General features: G+C 50.5%; 1 protein-coding gene across 1 annotated transcript in view; it reads left to right on the top strand.

Annotated features, from left to right (window-relative positions):
- SNX29 (sorting nexin 29) overlaps positions 1–25,279 on the top strand; it is a 568,901-nt gene that overhangs the window by 50,841 nt on the left and 492,781 nt on the right. The window contains exons 7-10 of the mRNA XM_068968397.1: positions 1,385–1,760; positions 11,904–12,022; positions 15,287–15,362; positions 17,695–17,777. Of these exons, the coding sequence (XP_068824498.1) occupies positions 1,385–1,760; positions 11,904–12,022; positions 15,287–15,362; positions 17,695–17,777 (654 nt within the window). The remainder of the gene's footprint in view (positions 1–1,384; positions 1,761–11,903; positions 12,023–15,286; positions 15,363–17,694; positions 17,778–25,279) is intronic.

Genomic DNA, 25,279 nt, shown 5'->3' with positions numbered 1-25,279 from the left:
TAATCATGGTCCTCCCTTTGGAGTTATTAATGATGGGGAAGCTCAAAATTCTATGAAGTCTTTGGTGTACACTGGCTTTCTCCTTTTTTTTTTTTTTTAAATTATTAAAAAAATTTTTTCGGCTGTGCTGCAGAGCACGTGGGGTCTCAGTTCCCTGACCAGGGATCGAACCTGTGCCCCCTGCACTGGAAGTGCAGAGTCTTAACCACTGGACCACCAGGAGGGCCCACCCTCTCCTTCTTGAGCAGAGACCTCATGCAAATGACATGGACTGTTGGTGACTGTACCAGAGATGCTGGGATTTGTACACCCAAAGGAGTATCTTTTCTGTCCATTTTGGGAACTCTGCTTTTGACGTTGTCTCCAAGTTGTGACACACTGGTGATACATCACCATGTCACACCTTAGTGGATGGATTTGTCTTTTTGGAATTGGCTCCAAAGTGCTTCACACCCAAGGTTGATGATTAAGATGAGTGAACAAGCTGGCTCACCTAAGTGCTAGGCACCAAGGCAGTCTTGACTTCTGTTTCAGTTTGTCTTTGCTGTGTAACAAACAGCTCCAAAATGTAGTAGCTTAAAACAGACAACCTCAGTTTATTCCTTTTTTGTGAGGCTGTGGGTTGGTGGGATGGTTCTACTGGTTTCACCTGGGCTCCCTCATGGGGCTGCATTCAGCTGATGACTGAGCTGGAAGGTCCAAGGTGGCCCCACTCACGCATCTGGAGTTGGTGCTGACTCTTGGCTGGGGCATCTCAGTTTCCTCTATGTTAGCCTCTTGTCCTCCAATAAGGTAGACTGGCTTCTTCTGTGGTAGTTTCAGGGCATTATTGCATGAGGGTAATGCCTCAGCTCTAGAACTCACACATTTGTTATTTCTGCCACCTTCTGTTCTTAGAAACACAGCACTAAGCTGGCCTAGAGTCAAGAGGGTGGAGAAGTAGGTACCACCCATGATGGGAGCAGTCCTGCTGGAAAGGGGCATCTTGCAGGGTTGGGAGAAATTGGGGCTGTTGAACAATCAGTTACAATCCCTAAACTGATTTTCTTGGTCTCATCTCCCAGCCATGAGAGTGTTTTCCAAAGTGAACGGGTAAAAATCATTTCAATTATGATTCATCTTTTGAATCAAAGTGCTTGGAAAGATTGCTTAGAAGGAATGATTGTAACGTGTGTTCTGTGACATATTTCAAACCAGAAGTAGAGGTCTGTATCCATTTTGCTTGGTCTTGCATAGGCAGATTCCACCCCCTTCCCAAGGATTAAAAAAGAGATCTGAGTTTATCTTCAATTTTTTTTTTTGAGTAGAATAGTAAGAGATTTTCCACAGTCTAGAGGCAGGATGGGTTGATCATCGCTTTTTCTTGTCTCATATCTTTTGCCAGATGCCAAATGTAAAAGGGAGCGGAAGAAGAAAAAGAAGGTGACCAACATCATCTCATTTGATGACGAGGAAGATGAGCAGAGCTCTGGGGATGTTTTTAAGAAGATCCCCGGGGCGGGGGAGAGCTCAGAGGAGAACTCCGACCGGTCCTCGATCAATATCCTGTCGGCCTTCGAAAGCCCCTTTGGGCCAAACTCTAATGGAAGTCAGGGCAGCAACTCTTGGAAAATTGATTCTCTGTCTCTGAATGGGGAGTTTGGGTACCAGAAGCTGGATGTGAAAAGCATTGATGATGAAGACGCAGACGAGAACGAGGAAGACATGTACGGGAGCACGCCGGGAAGGAAACGTCCGGGCCACTTGGAGTCGCCAGAGAAGTAAGTTCCACCTGAGAGCTTCTACAAAAGGGTAGTAGGGGACTTCCCGGGTGGTCCAGCGGCTAAGACATCACCTTCCAGTGCAGGAGGTGTGGGTATGATCCTTGGTCAGGGAGCTGAGATCCCATGTGCCCCAAGGTCAAAAAACCAAACGTGAAAAACAGAAGCAATATTGTGAGAAATTCAATAAAGACTTTAAAATGGTCCACATCTCAGGAATCTGCCTGCCAGCGCAGGTGACACGGGCTTGATCCCTGGTCTGGGAGGATTTCGCCTGCCTCGGAGCAGCTAAGCCCATGCACCACAAGTGCTGAGCCTGTGCGCTAGGGCCTGAGAGCTGCTAGCTGCAACTGAGCTGCAGGCTGCTGAGCCCGTGGACTGCAACGATTAAAGCCTGCACACCCTGGCGCCCGTGCTCCGCAACAAGAGAAGCCACTGCAATGAGAGGCCCAGGCACACAACTAGAGACAGTGCAGAGTAGCCCCTGCTACTAGAGAAACAGCCCATGCAGAAACGAAGACCCAAGTAAATAAGTTAAAAAAAAGATCCACAGCAAAAAAAAAAGAAAAAAAAAATCAAACCTTAAAAAATTAAAAAAAAAAAAAGGTTGGGGGTGGTACACAGGCTGCTGGCTCTTTGTGCAGTTTTGGGTGATGTTAGACTGCAAGTTTTTTATTTGTTTGCGGCATCTTTCATTATTCAGATCTTGATTTTGGGGGAAGGAGCATGAACTTACTTTCTCCTGAGAACGAAGTGGAGGGAACGTATATATTATTGGAAGGTACTTATAGCATTGGTGTCAAGATGTAAGACCTGAAATTCTTGCTTTGTATTCATGTCTTTCATTTTATAACTTGAATTTTGCTCGCATGTCTTACTTGCCACCAGCCCAGGAAGTTCAGGAAAGAGGCAAGGTATTTTAGAGAACAGTCTCAGGTTGGTAATATCTGTGTTTATTCACAGTGTAACTTGCCTGCACGCATCGCCTTAACACTGGGGCTGTAGTATGTTTATACCTTCGAGAGGGGCTTGATGCAGGTGAACGTGTGAAGCAGAAGAGCAAAGTCAGGAGATTGAACCTTAGAATCATGACAACCCGGGCTCTCATTTACTAGCTCCGTGGCTTAGTGTAGACTAGGACGGACAAGTTTCTTCACCTCCCAGAGCCTCGGGCCTCCCCTGAGATCTGAGAGAACAACAGCACGTGCTTTGTCGAGTTGTTGTCCCGTCTGTGGGACCCTGCAAGTGAGGCCTTGGGCACTGGTGCTGGCACATCGAGAAGGACAGTCCCACAGCCGTGGCTGCCGTGGCGCTGTAACCCTTGTAATCATTCCTGTCCTTGTTCTTACCCTCCTTTTTGACCGTGCTGGGTCTTCATTGCAGTGAGGGCTTTTTCTCCAGTTGCAGAGAACGGGGGCTGCTCTCACTTGCGGTGCACAGGCTTCTCACTGTGGTGCCTTCTCTTTTGCAAAGCATGGGCTCTGGAGAGTGGGCTCGGTAGTTGCGGCGCACGGGCTTAACTGCCCCGTGGCTTGTGGGATCTTCCCAGACCAGGGATCGAACCCACTTCGCCTGCATTGACAGGTGGACTTTTAACCACTGAGCCACCAGGGAAGTCCTGCTCTTACTCTTGATGCTGAATCAGCTAGTGACCTCTTCACCCGAGCTCTGGAGTGTGCAAGCCTCCTAGTCACGGCCGTCTTCAAAATCAGCTGCGAAAGTGCACAGTGAAGAGACCGAAGCCCCATGGGGTGCCAAAGAGGCCAAGTGGCCTCCAGTCCTAAGCTTGGCGTCTCCCTGTGTTGAGTCAGAGTTTTTCTTCTTTCTCGTGAGACTCTGCCTGTTTTTGTCTTTGATTTTTATTCTTATTCTCATTCACGTGCCTGCTCACGATAGTAGCATTGCCTCTGTATCATGTAGGAGAGGCCAGATGCAGCAAGCTGCAGACATGCTGTATCCTAATACTTAGATTGGTCCCAGGGGTTCGTGGGTGTCACCCACTTGATGGATGGAAGAACCAGATTCTTTAATGCAGAGTTGAGATTTGTCAAAGCAATGGGCAAGCCCAGGATTAAGGTTAGGTTGTGCTGGCTCCATTTTTTTTCTTGCCCAAGGTTTTTCTCCCCCTGCTGTATGTTAGGGAAGTCCCATTGCGGCATTGCTCTTGCCCATTGGGTATGGAGGATTTTGTACCTGGGTCCAGTCTTGTGAACCATGCTGTTAGAGTTCTCCAGAGAAACAGAACCGATAGCGTACGTGTGTGTGTTTCTGCATGTGTATGTTTGTATGTATTCATCTACAGAGATCTACTTTAAGAAAATTGGCTCATGTGATTGTGGAACTTAACAAGTCTAAAATCTGCAAGGTAGGCCTGCAAACTGGAGGCCCAGGGAAGGACTGCAGTTCGAATCTGAAGACAGTCTGCTGACAGAATTTCTTCTTCTTTGGGGGGAGAACGTCTGTGTTTTTCTACTGAGGCTTTTAATTGATTAGGTGAGACACCCCCCCCCCCCCACCCGACTTATGGAGGGTGATCTGCTTTACTTGCACTCTCCTGACTTACATTTTAATTTCATCTAACCAAATGCCTTCCCAGAGACATCAAGAATAATGTTTAGTCAGATATTTGGGTACCGTGGCCTAGCCAGTTTGACACATAATGTTAACCATCACACCTGCCTATGGTTCTTCCCCTGGGCCTTTTAGGAAATGCCATTTGCATTTTCTGTTACTCTAGGCAAGCGCATCTCCTGAGTTGCTTCACTCCATGAGTTGGTTTTGTGGCCTCAGACAGTTGTTTCTCTTCCTGCTGGACCAGCGCCAGTGAGGGGAGGCCAGCTTGTGAGCCGGGGCAGCCACCGGCATTGTGATGTGTGAGCCACAAAACAGTGCAGCCTGACCTTTGCAGGCTTGGCCCTCCGAGGCCGCTGGGCCTCCTGTGGACTATGGACAGCTGCTCCCTGGCATAAAGAGGGGATCTCGAACCAACATCCTGCAGAGCATCTTGGGGAAAGAGCAGTGATGAGATGGCCTACTGAGTAATGCTTTGATTTTGCTTCTAAGCTAGATTCATGTGGAAGGTCTGGGAACCTGCAGGGCCGGGACTTTAGAGTTTAATAGCGTGGCCAGGTTTGTGGGAGGAAAGGGGCCAGGCCGGGAGAAGCACGTGCTGGGTGGCAGCGGCCTCTGGCAAAGTCAAATGCTCTGATTGTTTTTCATTAATAGATGTGCTGTTGGCCAAATACTGGGTTTACACCTCCATGTGCCAGCAATTAAACCACTTTTTGAATGACTGAGGAAAGATCTTGTGCCTCCCACCTCAGTATTTATAAGTGGTTCAGTTCAGCTCAGTCACTCAGTCGTGTCTGACTCTTTGTGACCCCATGAATCACAGCACCCCAGGCTTCCTTGTCCATCACCAACTCATGAAACTTGCACAAACTCATGTCCGTCGAGTCAGTGATGCCATCCAACTATCTCATCTTCTGTTGACCCCTTCTCCTCCTGCCTTCAGTCTTTCCCAGCATCAGGGTCTTTTCCAAGGAGTCAGTTCTTCGCATCAGGTGGCCAAAGTACTGGAGCTTCAGCTTCGTATCAGTCCTTCCAGTGAATATTCAGGACTGATTTCCTTTAGGATTGACTGGTTTGATATCTTTGCAGTCCAAGAGTCTTGAGAGTCTCAAGAGTCTTCTCCAACACTACAGTTCAAAAGCATCAATTCTTTGGTACTCAGCTTCCTTTATAGTCCAACTCTCATATCCATACATGACTACTAAAAAAACCATAGCTTTGACTAGATGGGCCTTTGTCTTATTTTGTTAAAAAGTTAAATGTCCTAAAATGGTCTTTGCTTACACACATTGATCTTCATGTTGTATACAGTGAAAACAATAGAAACAGGAACTATTCTGCTGGTCCAGTGGGTAAGGCCCTGTGCTCCCAATGCAAGGGAGCTCCCAGTGCAGTGCTCAGCTTTCTTTATGGTTCAACTCTCACATCCATACATGACTACCGGAAAAACCATAGCTTTGACTAGATGGACCTTTGTCGACAAAGTAATGTCTCTGCTATCTAGGTTGGTCATAGCTTTTCTTCCAGGGAGCAAGCGTCTTTTAATTTCATGGCTGTAGTCACCATCTGCAGTGATTTTGCAGCCTGAGAAATAAAGTCTGTCACTGTTTCTGTTGTTTCCCCATCTATTTGCCATGAAATGATGGGACTGGATACCATGATCTTCTTTTTTTGAATGTTGAGTTTTAAGCCAACTTTTTCACTCTCCTCTTTCACTTTCATCAAGAGGCTCTTTAGTTCTTCTTCACTTTCTGCCATAAGGGTTGTGTCATCTGCGTATCTGAGGTTGTTGATATTTCTCCCGGCAATCTTGATTCCAGCTCGTGCTTCTTCCAGCCCAGCATTTCTCATGATGTACTCTGCATAGAAGTTAAATAAGCAGGGTGACAATATACAGCCTTGATGTACTCCTTTTCCTATTTGGAACCAGTCTGTTGTTCCATGTCCAGTTCTAAGTGTTGCTTCTTGACCTGCATACAGATTTCTCAAGAGGCAGGTCAGGTGGTCTGGTATTCCCATCTCTTGAAGACTCTTCCACAGTTTCTTGTGATCCACACAGTCAAAGGCTTTGGCGTAGTCAGTAAAGCAGAAAGTAGATGTTTTTCTGGAACTCTCTTACTTTTTCAATGATCCAACAGATGTTGGTGATTTGATCTCTGGTTCCTCTGCCTTTTCTAAATCCAGCTTGAACATCTGGAAGTTCCTGGTTCATGTACTGTTGGAGCCTGGCTTGAAAAATTTTGAGCATTACTTTGCTAGTGTGTGCTGCTAAGTCACTTCAGTCGTGTCCGACTCTGTGTGACCCCATAGATGGCAGCCCACCAGGCTCCCCCGTCCCTGAGACTCTCCAGGCAAGAACACTGGAGTGGGTTGTCATTTCCTTCTCCAGTGCATGAAAGTGAAAAGTGAAAGTGAAGTCGCTCAGTTGTGTCTGACTCTTAGCAACCCCATGGACTGCAGCCTACCAGGCTGCTCCATCCATGGGATTTTCCAGGCTAGTGTGTGAGATGAGTGCAATTGTGCAGTAGTTTGAACATTGTTTGGCATTGCCTTTCTTTGGGATTGGAATGAAAACTGACCTTTTCCAGTCCTGTGGCCACTGCTGAGTTTTCCAAGTTCTCTGGCATATTGAATGCAGCACTTTAACTGCATCATATTTTAGGATTTGAAGTAGCTCAACTAGAATTCCATCACCTCCACTAGTTTTGTTCATGGTGATGCTTTTAAGGCCCACTTGACTTCACATTCCAGGATGTCTGGCTCTAGGTGAGTGATCATACCATTGTGATTATCTTGGTCATGAAGATCTTTTTTGTACAGTTCTTCTGTGTATTCTTGCCACCTCTTGTTAATATCTTCTGCTTCTGTTAGGTCCATACCATTTCTGTCCTTTATTGAGCCCGTCTTTGCATGAAATGTTCCCTTGGTATCTCTAATTTTCTTGAAGGGATCTCTAGTCTCTCCCATTGTATTGTTTTCCTCTATTTCTTTGCATTGATCACTGAGGAAGGCTTTCTTATCTCTCCTTGCTATCCTTTGGAACTCTGCATTCAGATGGGTGTATCTTTCCTTTCTCTCCTTTGCCTTTAGCTTCTCTTTCCTCAGCTGTTTGTAAGGCCTCCTCAGACAACCCTTTTGCCTTTTTGCATTTCTTTTCTTGAGGATGGTCTTGATCACTGCCTCCTGTACAATGTAACGAACCTCCGTCCTTAGTTCTTAAGACACTATATCAGATCTAATCCCTTGAATCTATTTGTCACTTCTATTGTGTAACTGTCAGGGGTTTGGTTTAGGTGGATTTGATTGATAGGTGGTAGCTTTTCTTCTTTTTGACCGTGCTGCGTGGCATTTGGGATCCTTGACCAGGGACTGAACCCGTTCCTGCAGTGGAAGCGCAGGCTTAACCACTGGACTGCCAGGGAAACCCCTGATTATTTTTCTTAAGAAAGAATAATGCCTTTATTATAAAAAGGGGTTTTCCTGTCACTTTATATGTGCTGCATGAAACCAACAGGGAAGTGGGGTGAAAACATAATTCGAAAAGAACTACAAGCCTGAAAAGAGCTGCATTTAAATAGCAATTATGTAAACGCAGAGTGAAACCAGACCCTGCACTTTGCCATCATCTTCATCACGTTTGAAAAAGAGAATTAGGTGGAGGGCGGGCCTGGGTGAGTGCCCTGCCAGGACGGCTGGCTGTCTGTGCCCTCCACGGTCAGCATCTGCCAGACACACAGTAGGCATTAACTTGTACAATGATCAGGCCAACCCTCACTCACATCATCCTGACCGAGCATCGGCCATGTCCACAGCCTCTGGGGAGAAAGTGTGACAACGTCAGGAGCCTTAAAAATGTCTTGTTGCTGTTCTTCAGTCACGCAGTCGTGTCCGACTCTCTGCGGCCCATGGACCGCAGCACTCCAGGCTTCTCTGTCCTTCACCATCTCCATGTCCATTGAGTCGGTGATGCCATCCAACCATCTCATCCTCTGTCGTCCCCCTTCTCCTCTTGCCCTCAATGTTTAGTCCCCTTGATTTAGTAATTCCACTGCCGGGAAGCTGTGCTGAGGACGGGTCTCAGGACAAAGGCTGTTGCCTCCAGATGACAACGTGCTGATTTAGAGAGACAGTGCAGGGGACCTGACCGAAAGGTGCAGGCACGGAGGAACCACTCACAGTGGACAGCGGAGTAAATCATAGTTCAGATCTTAAATCTTAATGTTCAGGATCTTAAACATCTTAAATGGCATCTGAGAGTATCCACATAGTGTGAGGATGAACTTATACATTGAATGAAAAAAGGAAATTATAAAAACCTATATTTAGTTGTGTTACAACCTCTTAAAGAGAAGTATGCAAGTCAAGAAAAAGACACTGAGGCGATTGTGTCCAGGTCAGTCATGTTTTGGATAATGTGCCTTTGGGTATGTTATTTTCCCTTTCCTCTTTGGGCTTCCCTGGTGGCTCAGATGGTGAAGAGTTTGCCTGTAATGCAGGAGGCCTTGGTTCCATCCCTGAGTCAAGAAGATCCTCTGGAGAAGGGAATGGCAGCCCACTCCAGTGTTCTTGCCTGAAGGATCTCTTGGACAGAGGAGCCTAGCAGGCTGTCGTCTCTCGAAAGAGTCAGACACGACTAAGCAACTAACACTACCCTCCTCTTTGTGGCATTTTCTAGGTTTTTAAAAAAATTTTTAAAAGTATCTTCTCTAATGAAAAGCAACACCCATTCTGGTGTTGGCACCGTATTCTGAATTGGTCTCTGCCTCAGGAATGACTTCAGTGTAATCCCTTTTTGAGATGGGGGTCCCTTGCCCACTTTTATGTGGATCCAAACCTCAGCTGGTGGGGCCTGACTTCACCTTGTGCTCTGCACGTGTTGTCGGAAAGTGGCAAGATGTATGTCCCCTTAGAAACAGCAGAGTAGCATAGAAACATACCTACTGCCATATGTAAGCGAGATAGCCAGTGGGAATTGGCTGTATGACACAGGGATCTCAACCTGGTGCTCGCTGACAACCTAGAGGGATGAATTGCGGTGGGAGGTGGGAGGGAGGTTCATGAGGGAGGGACCATATATATTACCTGTGGCCATTTCATGTTGATGTGTGGCAGAAACCAGCACAACACTGTAAAGCAGTTATTCTCCAGTTAAAAATAGATAAATTAAAAAAAATTACAGAAGTAAAGATTCAACAACAAGAAAAAGAAGCAGCGGGAAATCCCACCCGCCTGGAGCCGGCACAGCAGCCAGGAGAGGACTGTGGTTTCGCAGCCGTGTCCCGAGGGGCACCCTGGCTGCCTCTGGGCGTCTGTCTGGGAGCCCCCCTGGTTGCCAGCTGCTGGATCGAAGCCCCGAGCAGGCAGGCAGTTCTTTACCGATTTAGAGGCAGAGCCATGTTCACCCCAGCACCCAGCTCTGCTGCGGGGCACACAGTCAGGGCGCTTCCTCTCCCATGCCTCATGGAGTGCCTTACCTGCCGGCCTAAGTCACAGAGCTGGCAAAAGTCTGTTAAGGTCACTTCTCCCTGTGTGTCTTGCTGAGTGTCACATGTGTGGCCAAAAGCTCCAGGGGACTCAAAGGAGAATGGCTACAGGAGAGGCCTTAAAGGAAGAGTCGGCAGGGACTTCTCTGATGGCAGAGTGGTTAAGAATCTGCCTGCCAGTGTGGGGGACACAGGTTCGATCCCTGGTCCAGGAAGATCCCACACGCCGTGGAGCAACTAAGCCCCGTGCCCAGCAACTACTGAAGCCCGAGCGCCCTAGAGCCCATGCTCTGCCGCGAGAAGCCACCCTGTGGGCAGCCCGGCCCCTCAGTGAGGCATAGCCCCCACTCACCACAGCTAGAGAAAGCCCACGCATAGCAATGAAGATGCAGTGTAGCCATAAATAAAGAAATAACATTTTAAAAAAGTTTTAGAAAAGGGCTGGCAAACTAGCCTGTTGGCCAAATCTACCCCCAGGCCAAGAATGGCTGTTAAATTTTTTAAAGCTTTGTAAACCAATCAAAAAAAAAAAGTATACTGGATGAGATGGTTAGATGGCATCACCACCTCAGTGGACATGAATTTGAGCAAACTCCAGGGGATGGTGAAGGACAGGGGAGCCTGGTGTGCTGCAGTCCATGGGGTTGCAAAGAATTGGACACAGCTACTGAACAGCCACAATGGCCACAGAGCCTAAAGTGTTGACTGGTCCTTTTCAAAAAATTTTTGTTGATCCCTGCTCCATATGAAAGAAATATATACGTCGTGTATCGTGATGGGCAGTGGCCAGAAGACTCATAGTAACTGGATCTGGAAGACCTGGGCTGAATTCTACCAGCCTTGGTCCTGGCCAGGTGATGGACTTGGACCAGTCACCTGATCTCTCTGAGTTGTTTCTGTCCCCTCTTTTTCCCTCCCCATCTTCTCCTTTTCCTTCCTCCTCCTCCTCCTCTCTGCCTCCCTCCCTCCATTAAGTAGCTATGACTATGGTCTTCTTTACATCTGATCTATGACATGAGTTTATAAACCTTCAAGTCCTGCACAGATGCATCTTGGTCTTTATCAGTGTTGGCTTCTTGCCCAGAAGTAGATGCTGCAGTGGGCAGATACTTGCTCAAACCCATGTAAGCGAACCAGCCTGGCGTTACAGAGGTCGAACAGGCTAGTTTGGCAGTGGTGGGTAAGGTGACACTGTAACAGATCATATGAGCCTGGTTAATATTCGAGCTGACCCCCTTTCTTGGAAGTGGCCCAGACACAGTCTGGTCTGGTTCTGTCCTTTTACTCCTGAGGGTTTGAGAACCAGTGAGGCAGAGGGACACTGGCTCAAGCTTATTGCAGAACCCAGAGCCCATGGGGCCTCCTCTCGCTTCAGCCCTGGCATGTGCCGCCCCCCACTTCCATCCCTGTTCCCCCCTCCACCTCCCCTCGTGGCCCCAGCGCTTCCCTCCCCACTCACTTCAAACCTCCCTTCTTCATAGAATCTTTCCACCACCTTCCCAGCCAGCCGCATGGACCTGAGCTGCCATTTCTCACTTTGTTGTGGGATCATATGTTTCATGTCAGGCTTCCCAGGCGGTGCTAGTGGCAGAGAATCCACCTGCCAGTGCAGGAGATGTAAGAGACGTGGGTTCGATCCCTGGGTCGGGAAGATCCCTCTGAGAAGGGTATGGCAACGCATTCCAGTATCCTTGCCTGGAGAATCCCTGGAGTCTGGTGGGTTACAGAGTCTGATGGTCACAGAGTCAGACATGACTGAAGTGACTTAGCACGCACGCACATACTTCATGTCTGCACCCCCCAGCAGACTGTAAGCTCCATGAGAGCAGGATGGACCTTGTTGGCTGGCTCTTTGCCAGCACAGTGTGTGTGTACACGCGTGTGTGTATTCATGCACGCATGTGTGTGTGTGTTCACTGCCTGACAGGTAGGAGGGGCTCAGTACATATGGGCAGAAAGAGCGAGCGCAGGAGGGCCGGCTCCCGGCTCCCGCCTGGGCCCCCTCATGTTTTCAGCCCCTCCTGGCCTGGGTGGTTCTCTGCGGGGGGCTGGGTGGGGCCCTGACCCGCAGCTGTGTTCTCTCCCCCAGGCCGCGGGATGGGGGCGCCTGCCTCTCCCAGATGCACAGCTGGGCCCCGCTGCAGGTGCTACACGGCCACGCCGAGGTGCTCTTCCCGGTCAGCGGCGTGGGCTCCTACGGGCCTGCAGGTGGGTATCCCCGGTTCCTCCCTGCCTCCCGCGCGGGCTGTGGCCAGAGCAGTGGCAGGAGAGGCTGGATCAGGGGTCACCTCTGTGGGCAGGGGTGGGGGGAAGGGAGGCAGGGAGGCTGGGGCGCAGGGCAGGCAGCCCCTCGCAGCAGGGGAGCCCCAGTGGCTTTGGCTTGTCTCCTTGCTGAACCAGCGTATTTTGCGGAGCTCTCGCCTGAGCGGGTGTTGGCCTGTCACCCAGGAGCCCCCAGGCCCGCTTCCTTCTTGTTGGTGATCTGTTGAACTTGCAGATTACAAACGGTGACCATTATTTTTGCCTTTCAGGAGGAGGGAGGTCAGAACCCTTAGCTCTAAAGACCCTCGCACCCTTAGCAGCTGAGGGCTTGGGGGTCAAGGGAGTAAGCTTGCCGAAAAGTGGGCAAGCCTTTCTGGCCCGTTCCTTGTGACTGCGGGGGCGCACGTGTGGTTTGTTATTATTTTCTTTAGCTAGAGCAGGTCGGGTGGTGGGTGTCTGGGTGAGGGTGGGAGTTGTGGCTGAGCCCGGCGGAGCGCTGGGTCGTTCCGGTGCCCCTGCAGCCCCACCGTGTCGGCGAGGCCTCCCTGCACCCGCAGTATGGGTGCCCCTCTTGCCCTCGTGGGCCCAGGTTTAGGAAGCCGTGGACGGTTGTGAATGGGGGCCCACCGGCTGCTCAGGAAGCTGTCGATGTTCTGAGCCCGATGACAGACGGTTGTCATGGTGCTGCGTGAGGAACAGAAACCCCCTCAGACTAGCTCGGGGAGGGTGGGCCCGTGCCCGGGTGCAGTCGAGGCTGGGGGGCGCGGCGGTCACCTCGAAGTTGCCGGGGGTTGGGGGGGTGGGGGGCGGGGCAGGTGGCCGCCCGCGAGGCGGTGTTGCTGGTGTGAGTGACCACCGTCCGCCAGGCTGGTCTCCTCTCCGGGGAGGTGTGGACGGCGGCGATGAACTCGCGGTGCTCGTCAGGGTTAGCTGAGTCCCTCCTGACCGCAGCCCGCGGGAAGGGGAGGCACCGTTCAGATGTGGGGCGGAGCTCCCCCGAGGGAGTGTGAGAGGAGAGGCCGGGCACACAGGAGGGCCCGGGCAGGCTCCCTGCTGGCTTCGTACCCGTGGGGTGACGGGGGGCGTCTTTGGGCCCGGCCTGGCCTGCAGTCCTCCTGGTCCTGTGCCCCCCTTCCTGGTGGGGGTCTGCCCCCTCTGCTCTCCCCGCTGGTCGCTCTGTGTTCCTTCAACCTTCTCCCCCTCCCGTCCGGTCTGTACCTGGCTGAGGTGCCAACAGAGCACCTTCTGTACCAACCAGAGCTTCTGTCTGGGTCTCGGGTGAAGCCTGGGGTGGGCTGGTCTGGGAGCCCCTGCCCTCCTTCCGCTCGAGTGACCAGCCTGGGTCTGAGCCCCCGCACCCTGGGGACATGGTCACCTCGCCCTTGCCCACGCAGGGGCAGTGCAGACTCGGGCGGAGTGTCTGAGAAGTGGGGGTGGCTGGCAGGAAGTAGGTGGTCCTCACATGCGTCTAGGACCTCTGGAGGGTTTCCAGGGCTTGTTCACAGCATCTGAGTTGGGGTCCATGCTCCTTATTCTACTCCCCACCGACGGGCCTTTTGGCTGGGTCGTGAACTGTCGCTGGGCTGGCGTGTCAGGCTGCCCCCAGGGCTTGGCTGTGTGCTGTTCATGTTGGGGTTTAGTCACCGAACCCGGTGTTCTGGCTGGCCTCTGGGATCCATGCCGGGAGGCGTCCCCCGACCTGGCAGGTTTCTCTCAATCCCTCCTCCGGCTGTCAGCCTCCCAGACCCAGAGGCTCCATCTTGTCCCTGGTGAGTGGACCCCGAGCTCCAGCTGGTCTAGACGTCCTCACCAGGGATGCTGGGTGTGAGCCCATCTGCCAGCTTTTTTATTTACTACAGTAATGAAGCTGCCAGAAGTCTTGGAAGCTTGTGGCAGCCTGAGGGGCACACCTGCTGTTGGTGGGAGCATTGCACGGGCAGGCATGTTATTCTCAAGCTGCTCACAGATGCTAGAATCAGAGCTGGAGGAGCCGCGGCCTGGCGGGCATGCCACTCAGATCCCGGCTCTGCATAGCTCAGGGAACTCAGTGCTCTGTGGTGACCCAGAGGAGAAGGAAATCCAAAAAAAAGAGGGAAGATATATATATATATATCTCAGATTCACTTTGCTGTGTAGTAGAAACTAACACAGCATTGTAAAGCAACTATACTGTAATATAAATTAAGAAAAATAAGAGGTGGGGGTGAGTGGAGTAGCTTCGTGAGGACAGCGGGTGGAAGGGAAAGCGAGAGAATGCTTTTCACCGTAGGATTCCCTTTTTCAACCCTTTAAGAGCAGGGAATCTTGAGCAGAGCTAGGTGAAAACGGAGGAGGTCACAGGACAGATGGCCTGGGGAGCGGGACGAGCTCCCTTCTGTCCCCTGTCCCGACCCAGGCCTTGACACGCCAGGACTTTGTCTGGCGCGCAGATGTTCTCCTGAGTGACATTGGCCTTGATGTCCCCCAGGGGCACGGATTTTGCCCTTTTTCCCAGAAAGAGACAAGAGCAGCAGCCAGTACATCTCTGAAGGTCCGTGCTGCCTCTTGCCTGTTGATAAGATGACTTATGGCCTCCCGTCTTCCAAATGCCTTTCCCGCTTGCTGCAGGGCTCTTGATAGAGTGGCAGTCACGCGGTTGTGACGGGGACGCTGCTGCCCCCGTGTGGCCGTCTCCAGACATTGCAGGCGGGAGCCCTTTTTGTCTTACAGCTGATTTATTATTCTCCGGTTCTGAGGTTGTCTCTGGATATGGACTTCATGCATAATTCCAGGTGGCTCAAGATCAGAAAGGTTAATAAATAAAGTCATAGGGAATGTAGTCAGTACTATTGTAATAACCGTGGGTGACAGATAGTTGGTGGATTTATTGCGGTGATCAATATGTAATGTAATCAGTTTCTAATATAAATGCTGAATCGCCATGCTGTACACCTGGAACTGATAAGAGCATTGTGTGGGAGCCATACTTCAGGGAAGGGAAAAAAAAAGCTGAAGTGGGAGAACAGGGCCTCCAGCCAGTGACTGATGCCAAGTCTGAGATGCCGGCCGAAAAAAATGAAACATGCGGCAGACGAAAGTCCAGCGTGCAGATGGGGAAGGCCTTGCATGTCAGTTAGCAGGCGAGTCAGTGTCTGCCCTGTGTCCTGTCTCATGGGGGAGCTGAGGGTGAGAGCAGAACCCTGACCATCTCTGTGGCTGCTGTCTGTGCAGATGCCCCCCTCGGGAGCCTAGAGAACGGGATGGGACCCGAGGACCACATCCTCCCGGAGCCGGGACCCCGATACAGGTGAGCGTGCAGCCCCCACCCCTGGCTGCCTCTGGGGCTGGGCTGCCCTCTTCACAGCTCCGCCTTTCTTCTTTTCGAAAGTCCCTCTGATGGGCTTGAAGGGCAGGGCCTCACTTCACAGGGATTCAGTCCAGCGTTGGTCTGACATCCAAGGGCACCAAGTGGCCAAGGGTCTCAGGCCCGAGACCTGGTGTCGGTCACATTTCATTTGCTACCACCTTTACTTTCCTTCTTTGGGGCATGGCTAGGTACTTCCACTGTTGTAATTTGCTTGATTTAATATTTGACAATAAACCATTGGACAATTTTAGTATTACACTTTACAGTTTTAGTATTATGTAATATTTAAACCTGGGGAAGGAAATGGCACCCCACTGTAGTATTCTTGCCTGGAAAATCCCATAGACAGAGGAGCCCGGTGGGCTGCAGTCCATGGAACTGCAAAGAATCAGACACAGCTGAGCACACACACACACATAATATTGGAACCACTTTGGTATCAGGTATTTGTGAAGCGCCTAGGGCTTCTCTGGTGGCTCAGTGATAGAGAATCTGCCTGCATTGCAGGAGACAAGGTTTCGATCTCTGAGTCAGGAAGATCCCCTGGAGGAGAAAATGGCAGCCCACTCCAGTATTCTTGCCTGGAGAATTGCTTGGACAGAGGAGCCTGGCGGGCTGCTGTCTGTAAAGTCACACAGAGTCAGATGTGACTGAAGCGATTTAGCACGCACGCACCACGTCAGGTTGTTTTTTTAAATCAAATCCAAGTATCTCAAGGGAAAGCTGAGCTGTTCACAGTCATGGACGTGAGGTGGCGGAGCTGAGATGGACCCTGAGGAGCCCCTACTGCCACTGCGATCTTCGCTGCCCTTACAGCTCTCTCCTTCCTCCTTGGCTTTAATTTGGTGTCTCTGAGATACAGTGTCTGCGTTTTCAACCTTGGCCCCCGAGTGTGGGCGCTGTTTCCCTCCACCCGTGCGTGGTGCTCCAGTCTTGCCCTGCTTTCAGAGAGGCGCTGCCTGTAGGAGGCTTGTACAAGTTAGTGCGGTGCCAGGAAGGGTTGGTGTCAACCCGCAGGAAGCATCAGTCCTCCCAGTGAATATTCACGATTGACTTCCCTTAGGATTGACTGGTTTCATCCCCTTGCTGTCCAAGGGTCTCCCATGAGTCTTCTCCATCACTGCAGTTTGAAGGCATCAGTTCTTTGGCGCTCAGCCTTCTTTATGGTCCAACTCTCACATCTGTACACGACTACTGGAAAAACCATAGCTTTGACTATATGGGCCACTGGGTATTTCCCTAGCTGTGAAGGATTATTTTTCCATGTTGCAAATTCTTGTCACTGCACAATCAGTGCTCGTTATTTCTGGTGGTTGTGTGCTCTCAAGACGGAGCCATTGCTCCTAGGTCCCTAGGAGTGTGTCTGGTCACAACATTTAGGTCAGTGGATCACTAAGTACCTTTGTTTTCTGTCTGCTCCTGTTTAAAGACGTCTCATCTAACATCTGCTGTTGATTCACTGACAGGGAACTCGTGACCAACAGCATTGTCAACATGTATGTGTGTGTGCTAAGTTGCTTCAGTCGTGTCTGACTCTTTTGCGAGCCCATGGACTGTAGCCCACCAGTCTCCTCTGTGCATGGGATTCTTCGGGCAAGAATACTGGAGTGGGTTGCCGTGCCTTCCTCCGGGGGATTTTCCCATACCAGGGATCCATCCCGCATCTCCCACATGGGCAGGCGGGTTCTTTAGCACACTGCACCATCAGGCTGAATAGAGGCTGCCTCACACAGGTTTCCTCCAAGAGGCACCGCACAGTCCTGTGTTTAGTAGCAACAGACAGCACTTTGGGCTTCCTAGGAGGTGCTAGTGTAAAGAACTTGCCTGCAATGCAGGAGGTGTAAGAGACTTTTTGGTTCGATCCCTGGGTCAGGAAGATCCCCTGGAGGAGGAAATGGCAACCCACTCCAGTATTCTTGCCTGGAGAATCCCATGGACAGAGGAGCCTGCCTGGCTACAGTCCATGGGGTTGCAAAGAGTTGGACACGACTGCAGTGACTGAGCACGCGCACACATGTACGTGTTCACGCATGACCATGTCAGCCCCAGGAGTGTGGAGTTCTGGGGTTACAGGTAAACTTCAGGGAGTAGGTGAATTTCCAGATACGGAATCCACACATAGAGAGGATGGACTGTGACCTCAAAGGGCTGCCTTCCCTTCCTTGGAGTTGGGAAACCTGAGTGAGCTCAGTGCCGGCTGTGTTTGTTTTGAATGTCGAGGTGGCGTGTTTTAAGTGGCTGACTCTTAACTTCCCTCTTCTTGCCTTTCCAGTGTGGAAGCGAGTCCTCCAGGCCAGGAGAGTCCTCTGAGCAGCCTGTTACCTTCTGCCTCGGTGCCGGAGTCCATGACAGTTAGTAAGTACTTTCTGGGCAGCGTCCGCCATCCCTGGCTGACCCTGGGGCCTGCACATCCTGGAGGCAGTGCCTTGTGCTGGCTCTTGCATGACCGCGCACTTTACAGAGTCTGGGAGGAAGTCAGGGGTGTGGGTGCCTGGTTGTGGACTTGAAGTGTGGTGTGTGGTCGTTAAGCTCCCTGAGCTGTGAAACCTGATACCTGGGTTCATGCATCGTTTTGTTAAAGCAGGAGCCCCCAACCTTTATGCTCCTAGGGGCCAGTTTCATGGAAGACAATTTTTCCATTTACCCAGGGGCAGGGATGGTTTCTGGATGATTTAGGCGCTTTACCTTTATTATGCCACTGCAGACGTGACGGGAGGCGGAGCTCTGGCAGTTACGCGCGTGATGGGCAGCGGCTGTGAATGCAGATGAAGGTTCTATCACTCACTGCCTTTCCCTTCTTGCTATGTGGCCCGGTTCCCAGCAAGTCTTGAACTGGTACCAGCTCGGGGGTTGAGGACCCCTGCTATAAAGGACACAAAGGTGGAGCAGCAGGGAGGCTGAGGGAACCATGTCCTTCACGGTTTCAGGGTTTGCCTCCTGCCAGGAGCTACAGAGGAGGTTTCTAGTTGGGTTTCTTTTGTATACCTGGAGGAATCACTTTTGTACGTAAGGGAGAGTGTGTCTCTCAAAGATGGGTGAAGGTTGCTAATGATCAGGTGCAACCTGTTGACAGCCTTACCACTCAGAAAAGGTACAGCAATTAAGGTTAGGTTTCAGTCCAGTTCAGTCACTCAGTCATGTCCGACTCTTTGCGACCCCATGAACTGCAACATGCCAGGCCTGTCCATCACCAACTCCCGGAGCTTGCTCAAACTCATGTCCATAGAGTCGGTGATACCATCCAACCATCTCATCATCTGTCGTCCCCTTCTCCTCCTGCCTTCAATCTTTCTCAGCATCTTTCTCAGAGTCTTTTCCAGTGAGTCAGTTCTTCACATCAGATGGCCAAGAAATTGGAGTTTCAGCTTTAGCATCGGTCCTTTCAGTGAATATTCAGGACTGATTTCCTTTAGGATTGACTGTTTCGATCTCCTTCCAGTCCAAGGGACTCTCAAGAGTCTTCTCCAACACTATAGTTCAAAAGCATCAATTCTTCAGTGCTCAGCTTTCTTTATGGTCCAACTCTCACATCCATACACGACTACTGGAAAAACCATAGCTTTGACTAGACTGACCTTTTGTTGGCAAAGTGATGTCTCTGCTTTTTAATATGCTGCCTAGGGTGGTTATAGCTTTTCTTCCAGGGAGCAAATGTCTTTTAATTTCGAGGCTGCAGTCACCGTCTGCAGTGATTTTGGAGCCCAAGGCCATGAAGTCTGTCACCTTTTCCATTGTTTCCCCATCTGTTTGCCATGAAGTGATGGGACAGGATGCCAGGATCTTTGTATTTTGAATGTTAGTTTTAAGCCAGCTTTTTCACTCTCCTCTTTCACTTTCATCAAGAGGCTATTGATGAAAGGTTAGGTTTGAGTGGGTTTATATAATAAAGAATAAACCAACCAGCTGTGGCTTAATATGATAGAAATCACCTTTCTGTCCAGAGATAGGTAGCCTGGGCCAGTGTGTGGCACCAGAGAGTAGGGTTTCTTCTGTCTTGCCTCGTTGTCCAAAATGGCTGTGTTAGGTCCAGCCATCTCATTCTCATCCCAGGTATCAGGAATGAGGAGGGGGCAAAGGAGAAACTTCCTCCATTTCCTTAGGTAGGATTCAGGAATCTGAACTTGGAAAAGAAATTACAACTTTTCCTCTAGCCTCTGACTGAAATTTAGTATTCAGTATTGCCTTCATTTTTTATTAATTTGTTTTTAAAAAATTAACTAACTTTGTTTCTGCCTGTGCTGGGCCTTCTTGCTGCATGGAGACGTTCTCTCACTGTGACGCGCAGGCTCTAGAGCGTGGCTTAGTGGTTGTGGTGCACAGCCTCAGTTACCTTGTGGTGGGTGGACTCTTCCTGGACCAGGGATTGAACCCATGCACCCTTCACTGGCAGGAGGATTCTTAACCACTGGACCACTGGGGGAATCCTTAATTTATTTATTTTTAGTTGAAGTTTTATTTACAATATTATTAGTTCCAGGTGTCGGAGAAGGCAATGGCATCCCACTCCAGTACTCTTGCCTGGAAAATCCCATGGATGGAGGAGCCTGGTAGGCTGTAGTCCATGGGGTCGCGAAGAGACAGACACGACTGAGCGACTTCACTTTCTCTTTTTGCCTTCATGCATTGGAGAGGGAAGTGGCAACCCACTCCAGTGTTCTTGCCTGGAGAATCCCAGGGACGGGGGAGCCTGGTGGGCTGCCGTCTATGGGGTCACGCAGAGTCGGACACGACTGAAGCGACTCAGCAGCAGCAGCAGTTCCAGGTGTACAACACAGTGATTCAGCATGTTTATGGGTTATGTTGGGTACAAAGCCGCTGCGATGCGTTGGCTGCGGTCTCTGTGCCCCTGTAGTTTATTTTGCCCACCGTCGTTTGTACCTCTTACCTTCCCTCCATTTTGCCCCTTCCCATTGTCTCTCCCTACTGGTAACTGCTCGTTTGTCCTCTGTGTCCGTGAGTCTGTTATCCATTTGCTGTGTTCTTTTGTTTGTTTTATTTTAAGATTCCACGTGTAAGTGATATCATACAGTATTTATCCTTTTCTGTACTAAGTGTGCTACCTTCTGAGTCCATCTGTGTTGCTACTAATGGCAAAATTTCATTCTTTTTCATGGCTGAATAATATTCTTCTGCGTGTGTGTGTGTGTGTGTGTGTGTGTGTGTGTGTGTGTGTGTCTGTGTGTTTCTGTGTATCTTCTTCATCCGCTCATCTGCTGATGGATGCTTAGATTGCATTTTCTTTAATGTTGAAAGTAGCAGCGAATCATAGAAACCTTAGGAGTCTCAGCCATGCAAGCGATAGAAGTCACTGGCTCCTGTAACAGTGACATGAAAAAGATCTCATGATGTCACTGCTGCTTGGAAATAGAGTTTTTTTAATGAGAAAATGTAAAATCCTGTGTAGTAGTCTGTCACTTGTCTTTTTTACATTTTGGTAATTCTGTTTTAGTATAATCAGTTTCCTTTGTAATCTTGAGTGTTTTATGTTATGTATTTTAAAACATTTTTCAGAGAAGAGACCCATGGGCTTCATCACCAGACAATGCAATGGGTCTCTGGCACAAAGAAGATGAACCTTTCCCCTCCCCCAAGCAGTAAGGACCCTTCCTAGAAAGCGCACACAGGTTCCCACTTGTGTGGCTGACATCCGTCCCCCTCCCCGACCACTCAGGAGACAACGTGTCCATCCCGTTTTCTCCCCAAAATAACCCCACGGCTAAGGAAGGAAGAGGGTTTCCCTGGTAGCTTAGCTGGTAAAGAATCTGCCTGCAATGCAGAAAACCCCGGGTTGATCCCCTGGGTTGGAAAGATCCCCTGGAAAAGGGAAAGGCTACCAACTCCAGTGTTTTTCTGTGGAGAGTTCCATGGACTGCATAGTCCATGGGGTCACAAAGAGACACGACTGAGTGACTTTCACTAAGGAAGGAAGAATGGAGTTGGAGGGGCATCCAATGGTCTTTTATTTATTTAAAAAGAAATTTTTAATTTTTGACTGCACTGGGTCTTAGGTGTGGCATGTGGGATCCTTCCCTGACCAGAGATTGAGCCCAGGCCCCCCGCATTAGGAGTGCGGCGTCCTAGCCACTGAACCACCAGGGAAGTCCTAGACATGGAGTTTTATGTGATTCCTGCACTGGAGAGAGCCACTCTTGGCTGCCTTGAGTAGCAGGTAACTGAAAATAAAGACAATGAAGAGGAGCCAGCGCTAGTGAGTTGGCCTGGACGTGGTTGCCTGTCTAAGGATGAGAATGGTGCCAGCACTATCTCAGTGCCAAAGGCAGGTGTTACCGTGTTTCCAGAAGTCAGCGGGATGAGTGGAAGCGGGCAGAGGCATTGTCTCTCTGCCTGTCTGACGCCTGTCTTCTTGGCCCCTGCGGTGCTGCTGTGGGTCACACCGTGCCGGGGAGGGCTGAGCCCTTACTATGGCCCCAAGTGCATCTGCTCTGAATCACACCAGTTTCGCTTCATTTGCATTTGTTTTGAGAACAATAATGACCCCGAGATTGAGGGCAGGAAGGCCAGACTTCCTTGGTGCCTGTCCTGGGCTCCATTAGCAAGGAGACGAACGCCTTGGTGCTTTGCACTCCGCCGGCCCCGGGGTGCCCAGCAGTGTGCGACTTCCTTGGTGCCTGTCCTGGGCTCCATTAGCAAGGATACGAACGCCTCGGTGCTCCGCACCCCGCCCTGCCCTGGGGCGCCCAGCAGTGTGCTCTCGCATGGGCCTCCTGCACCCTGGGATGCGGTCTCGCCATCTCAGACACGATGCGCTTTGTCAGCTACTCTTCAGGGTCAAGAGAGATCGTGGTCTGTGGGTCTGCCTCAGACATCTTCTGACTTTGAGGAAGATGCTGGCCCGTGTTTCAGTAAGGACATGCCTCTGAATGCACTTGACTTATGCTGATGGCAGGGATCTAGACCGGTTTTTTATTTTTAGTTATACGCTTTAAATAGAAAAAGGGCTTCCCTGGTGGCTCAGATGATAAAGAATCTGCCTGCAATGCAGGAGACCTGAGTTTGATCCCCGGGTCGGGAAGATCCCCTGGAGAAGGGAAAGGCACCTTCCCTTGGACAGAGTAGCCTGGCAGGCTACAGTCCAAGGGGTCGTAAAGAGTCGAACAGCTGAGCAACTGTCACTTTTTAAAACACAGTTTTACTTGTTTTTATTTTTGGCTGTGCTCGGCTGTCATCGCCTGCGAGAATGGTGCTCTGGCTGTGGTGCTGGGCTTCTCGTTGCGGTGGCTTCTCCTGGTGTGGGTCCCGGGCTCTGGAGCACAGGCTCAGTAGTTGTGGCACGCGAGCTTAGTTGCTCCATGGCATATGGGATCTTCCTGGATCAGGGACAGAACCCCTGTCTCCTACACTGGCAGGTGGATTCTTTACCACTGAGCCCCCCGGGAAGCCCAGCCCTACACTTTTCTAACAGTGTGAATCTGGTTTTCTTATTTGGTATCTTTGGCAAATCCAGAGCTTACAGCCTGCATCTCTGAAGAAAAACTTCGCTACATCCACATTTTGACCTTTGACACCCGGTAGCAGTGTGGATTGTGGGATAAGGGTGTGTATGGTGGGTGGGGTTTCTGTTTCTGCGGTGGTGGCTGTAAATTTCAGGGAACCTTCACTGAAATTCTTGTCTGTCCTGTGGGTGTTCCAGACGAGAGATCAGAACCCTTAGAAGTTTTGCCAGTGTGGGTGCTTTTGACTTGTACCCTCCCCATCTCGCCCCTGCCTCCTGTGTTATTGCAAAAAAAAAAAAAAAAAAAAAAGAGAGCTAGCCTGTCTGGGTATCCAGGGAGTATTATTGTACTTTGCTAGGGTTGTTGTTAACAAAGTACCCCGCACCGGCAGCGTAAACAGCAGAAGTGTGTTTCTCGTAGTTCTGGAGGCTGGAAGTCCCCTAGGACCCAGGCGCCGGCAGTCTGGTTTCTGGTGAGGCCTCTCTCTTGGCTTGGCTCCTTCTCTCTGTGAGCGCGCATCCCTGGGTCTCTTCTTCTCATAAAGAAGCTTTAATTGCCTCTTTAAAGTTCCTACCTCCAAATGTAATCAAAACACATGAATTTCAGAGAGACGAAATTCCCAGGTGGCCCAGCGTTCCAGGTGGCCCAGCGGTTAAGAACCCGCCTGCCAATGCAGGAGACGTGGGTTCGATCCCTGGGTGGGGAAGATCCCCTGGAGGAGGGCATGGCAGCTCACTCCGGTATTCGTGCCTGGAGAATCCCATGGACAGAGCAGCCTGGTGGGCCGCAGTCCACGGGGTCGCAGTCGGACATGACCGAAGGGACTGACCGTGCACGCACACACGTACGTATGTGCAGCAGCTTGGATTCCTCTCCAGAGGAGATGCTCAACTCTCACGAGCCCCAGAGGAGCCTGGCGGGGAGCCCCAACTCTGTCCCCTGCACGTTGCCCTGATGTCCCACCAGGCGACCCCCAGCCCGCGTTGTAGCCGCGTCACCCTGTCAGAGGGTCCTCTGCTGCCCACCCTGGCGCCCCAGTCTTGGACTTCCTGCCCCAGAACGGTGAGCAGTACATTTCTGTTGTTTATCAGCCGCCCGGTCTGCTGTGTCCTGTTATTGCTGCTCAAACGTACTGAGATCCTGAGGGTCAGTGGAGTCGTGACCCTGGCCGTGCTGACCCCACGTCGCCGCCTCTCGGCCTCCCAGTCCACCCTTCCACGAATGCTCCTGCCGTCGCGGCTGACACCCGCTGTCCTGGGTTCATGTGCCACCTAGTGGATGGTCCGGGAACTCGCCCTGCAGTCTCTCCCCGCACCTCTCCACCTCTCCTTGCTCAGAACCCAGGGCCTCTGCCACTCTTCTCCCTGCAGATGGTTCTCAGAATTTCACCTGAAAAGTTTAAAGCGAAAGGCGTTCAGTCGTGTCCGACTCATGTGACTCCAGTCCATGGAATTCTCCAGGCCAGAACACTGGGGTGGGTAGCCTTTCCCTTCTCCAGGGGATCTTCCCAACCCAGGAACTGAACCCAGGTCGCCCACATTGCAGGTGGATTCTTTAGCAGCTGAGCCACCAGGAAAGCCCAAGAATGCTGGAGTGGGTAGCCTGTCCCTTCTCCAGCGGGTCTTCCCGACCCAGGAATCGAACCGGGACCTCTTGCATTGCAGGCGGATTCCTTACTGACTGAGCTACCAGGGAAGCCAGAGGCGATCATTTTCACATCTTCCTGAAATAACAAATATTTAATTTAATTATTATTCAGATCCTTTTAACTCCCGTTCTCTTTTCTCCACCTTTATCTCAGAAATCTTTGTCTCTCTTTTATGGGATCAAAGTATGACCTTATTTTGAAGGGGTAAATAGAAAAAGAGTTTGCCTAATATACTGGAATGGACACAAAAGAAAATCGTATATTTTTGAAGTGAACCTGGATGCAAGAAATCCGTGTGGTTCACCTCCAAGGCCTTTAAAAATACCCAGCAGGACTTCTCATTCTACCCTGGAATTGGCACAATATAGCTTTCCACCTTGTCATCATTTGCTGTTGAAGCTGACTTACTCCAGACACCAAATTTTATGATGAATAAAATTCCATTTTCTGTTTTGCAGTTCCGTTTAACTTTTGGTATTCTTTTAAACTGAACTTGTGGCAACAGTGTTTCAACAGAATTTTAGATTAAATAGTCCTCAGATCCTAGTCTGGGGTCCATGAGGGTCCAGATGGGGGCAGTGGGCAAGAGAGCAGCCGTGCAACAGCACCGTCATAATGGAGGTTGACCCAGGCCCCAGGGGTGTTTCTGAAATAGCAGACATCTCTGCTTTGGCCAGGCATGCGTTAGTAAGCATGGGTAGCTAATACTGAGGACTTGCAGGCAAGCGTGGTTCATGGGGATGGCAGAGGAGGGG

This window comes from Capricornis sumatraensis, chromosome 3, assembly GCF_032405125.1.
Source record: "Capricornis sumatraensis isolate serow.1 chromosome 3, serow.2, whole genome shotgun sequence".
Taxonomy (NCBI): domain Eukaryota; kingdom Metazoa; phylum Chordata; class Mammalia; order Artiodactyla; family Bovidae; genus Capricornis; species Capricornis sumatraensis.
Note: the sequence above shows the minus strand (reverse complement) of the source record. Positions and strands in the feature narration are given on the sequence as shown.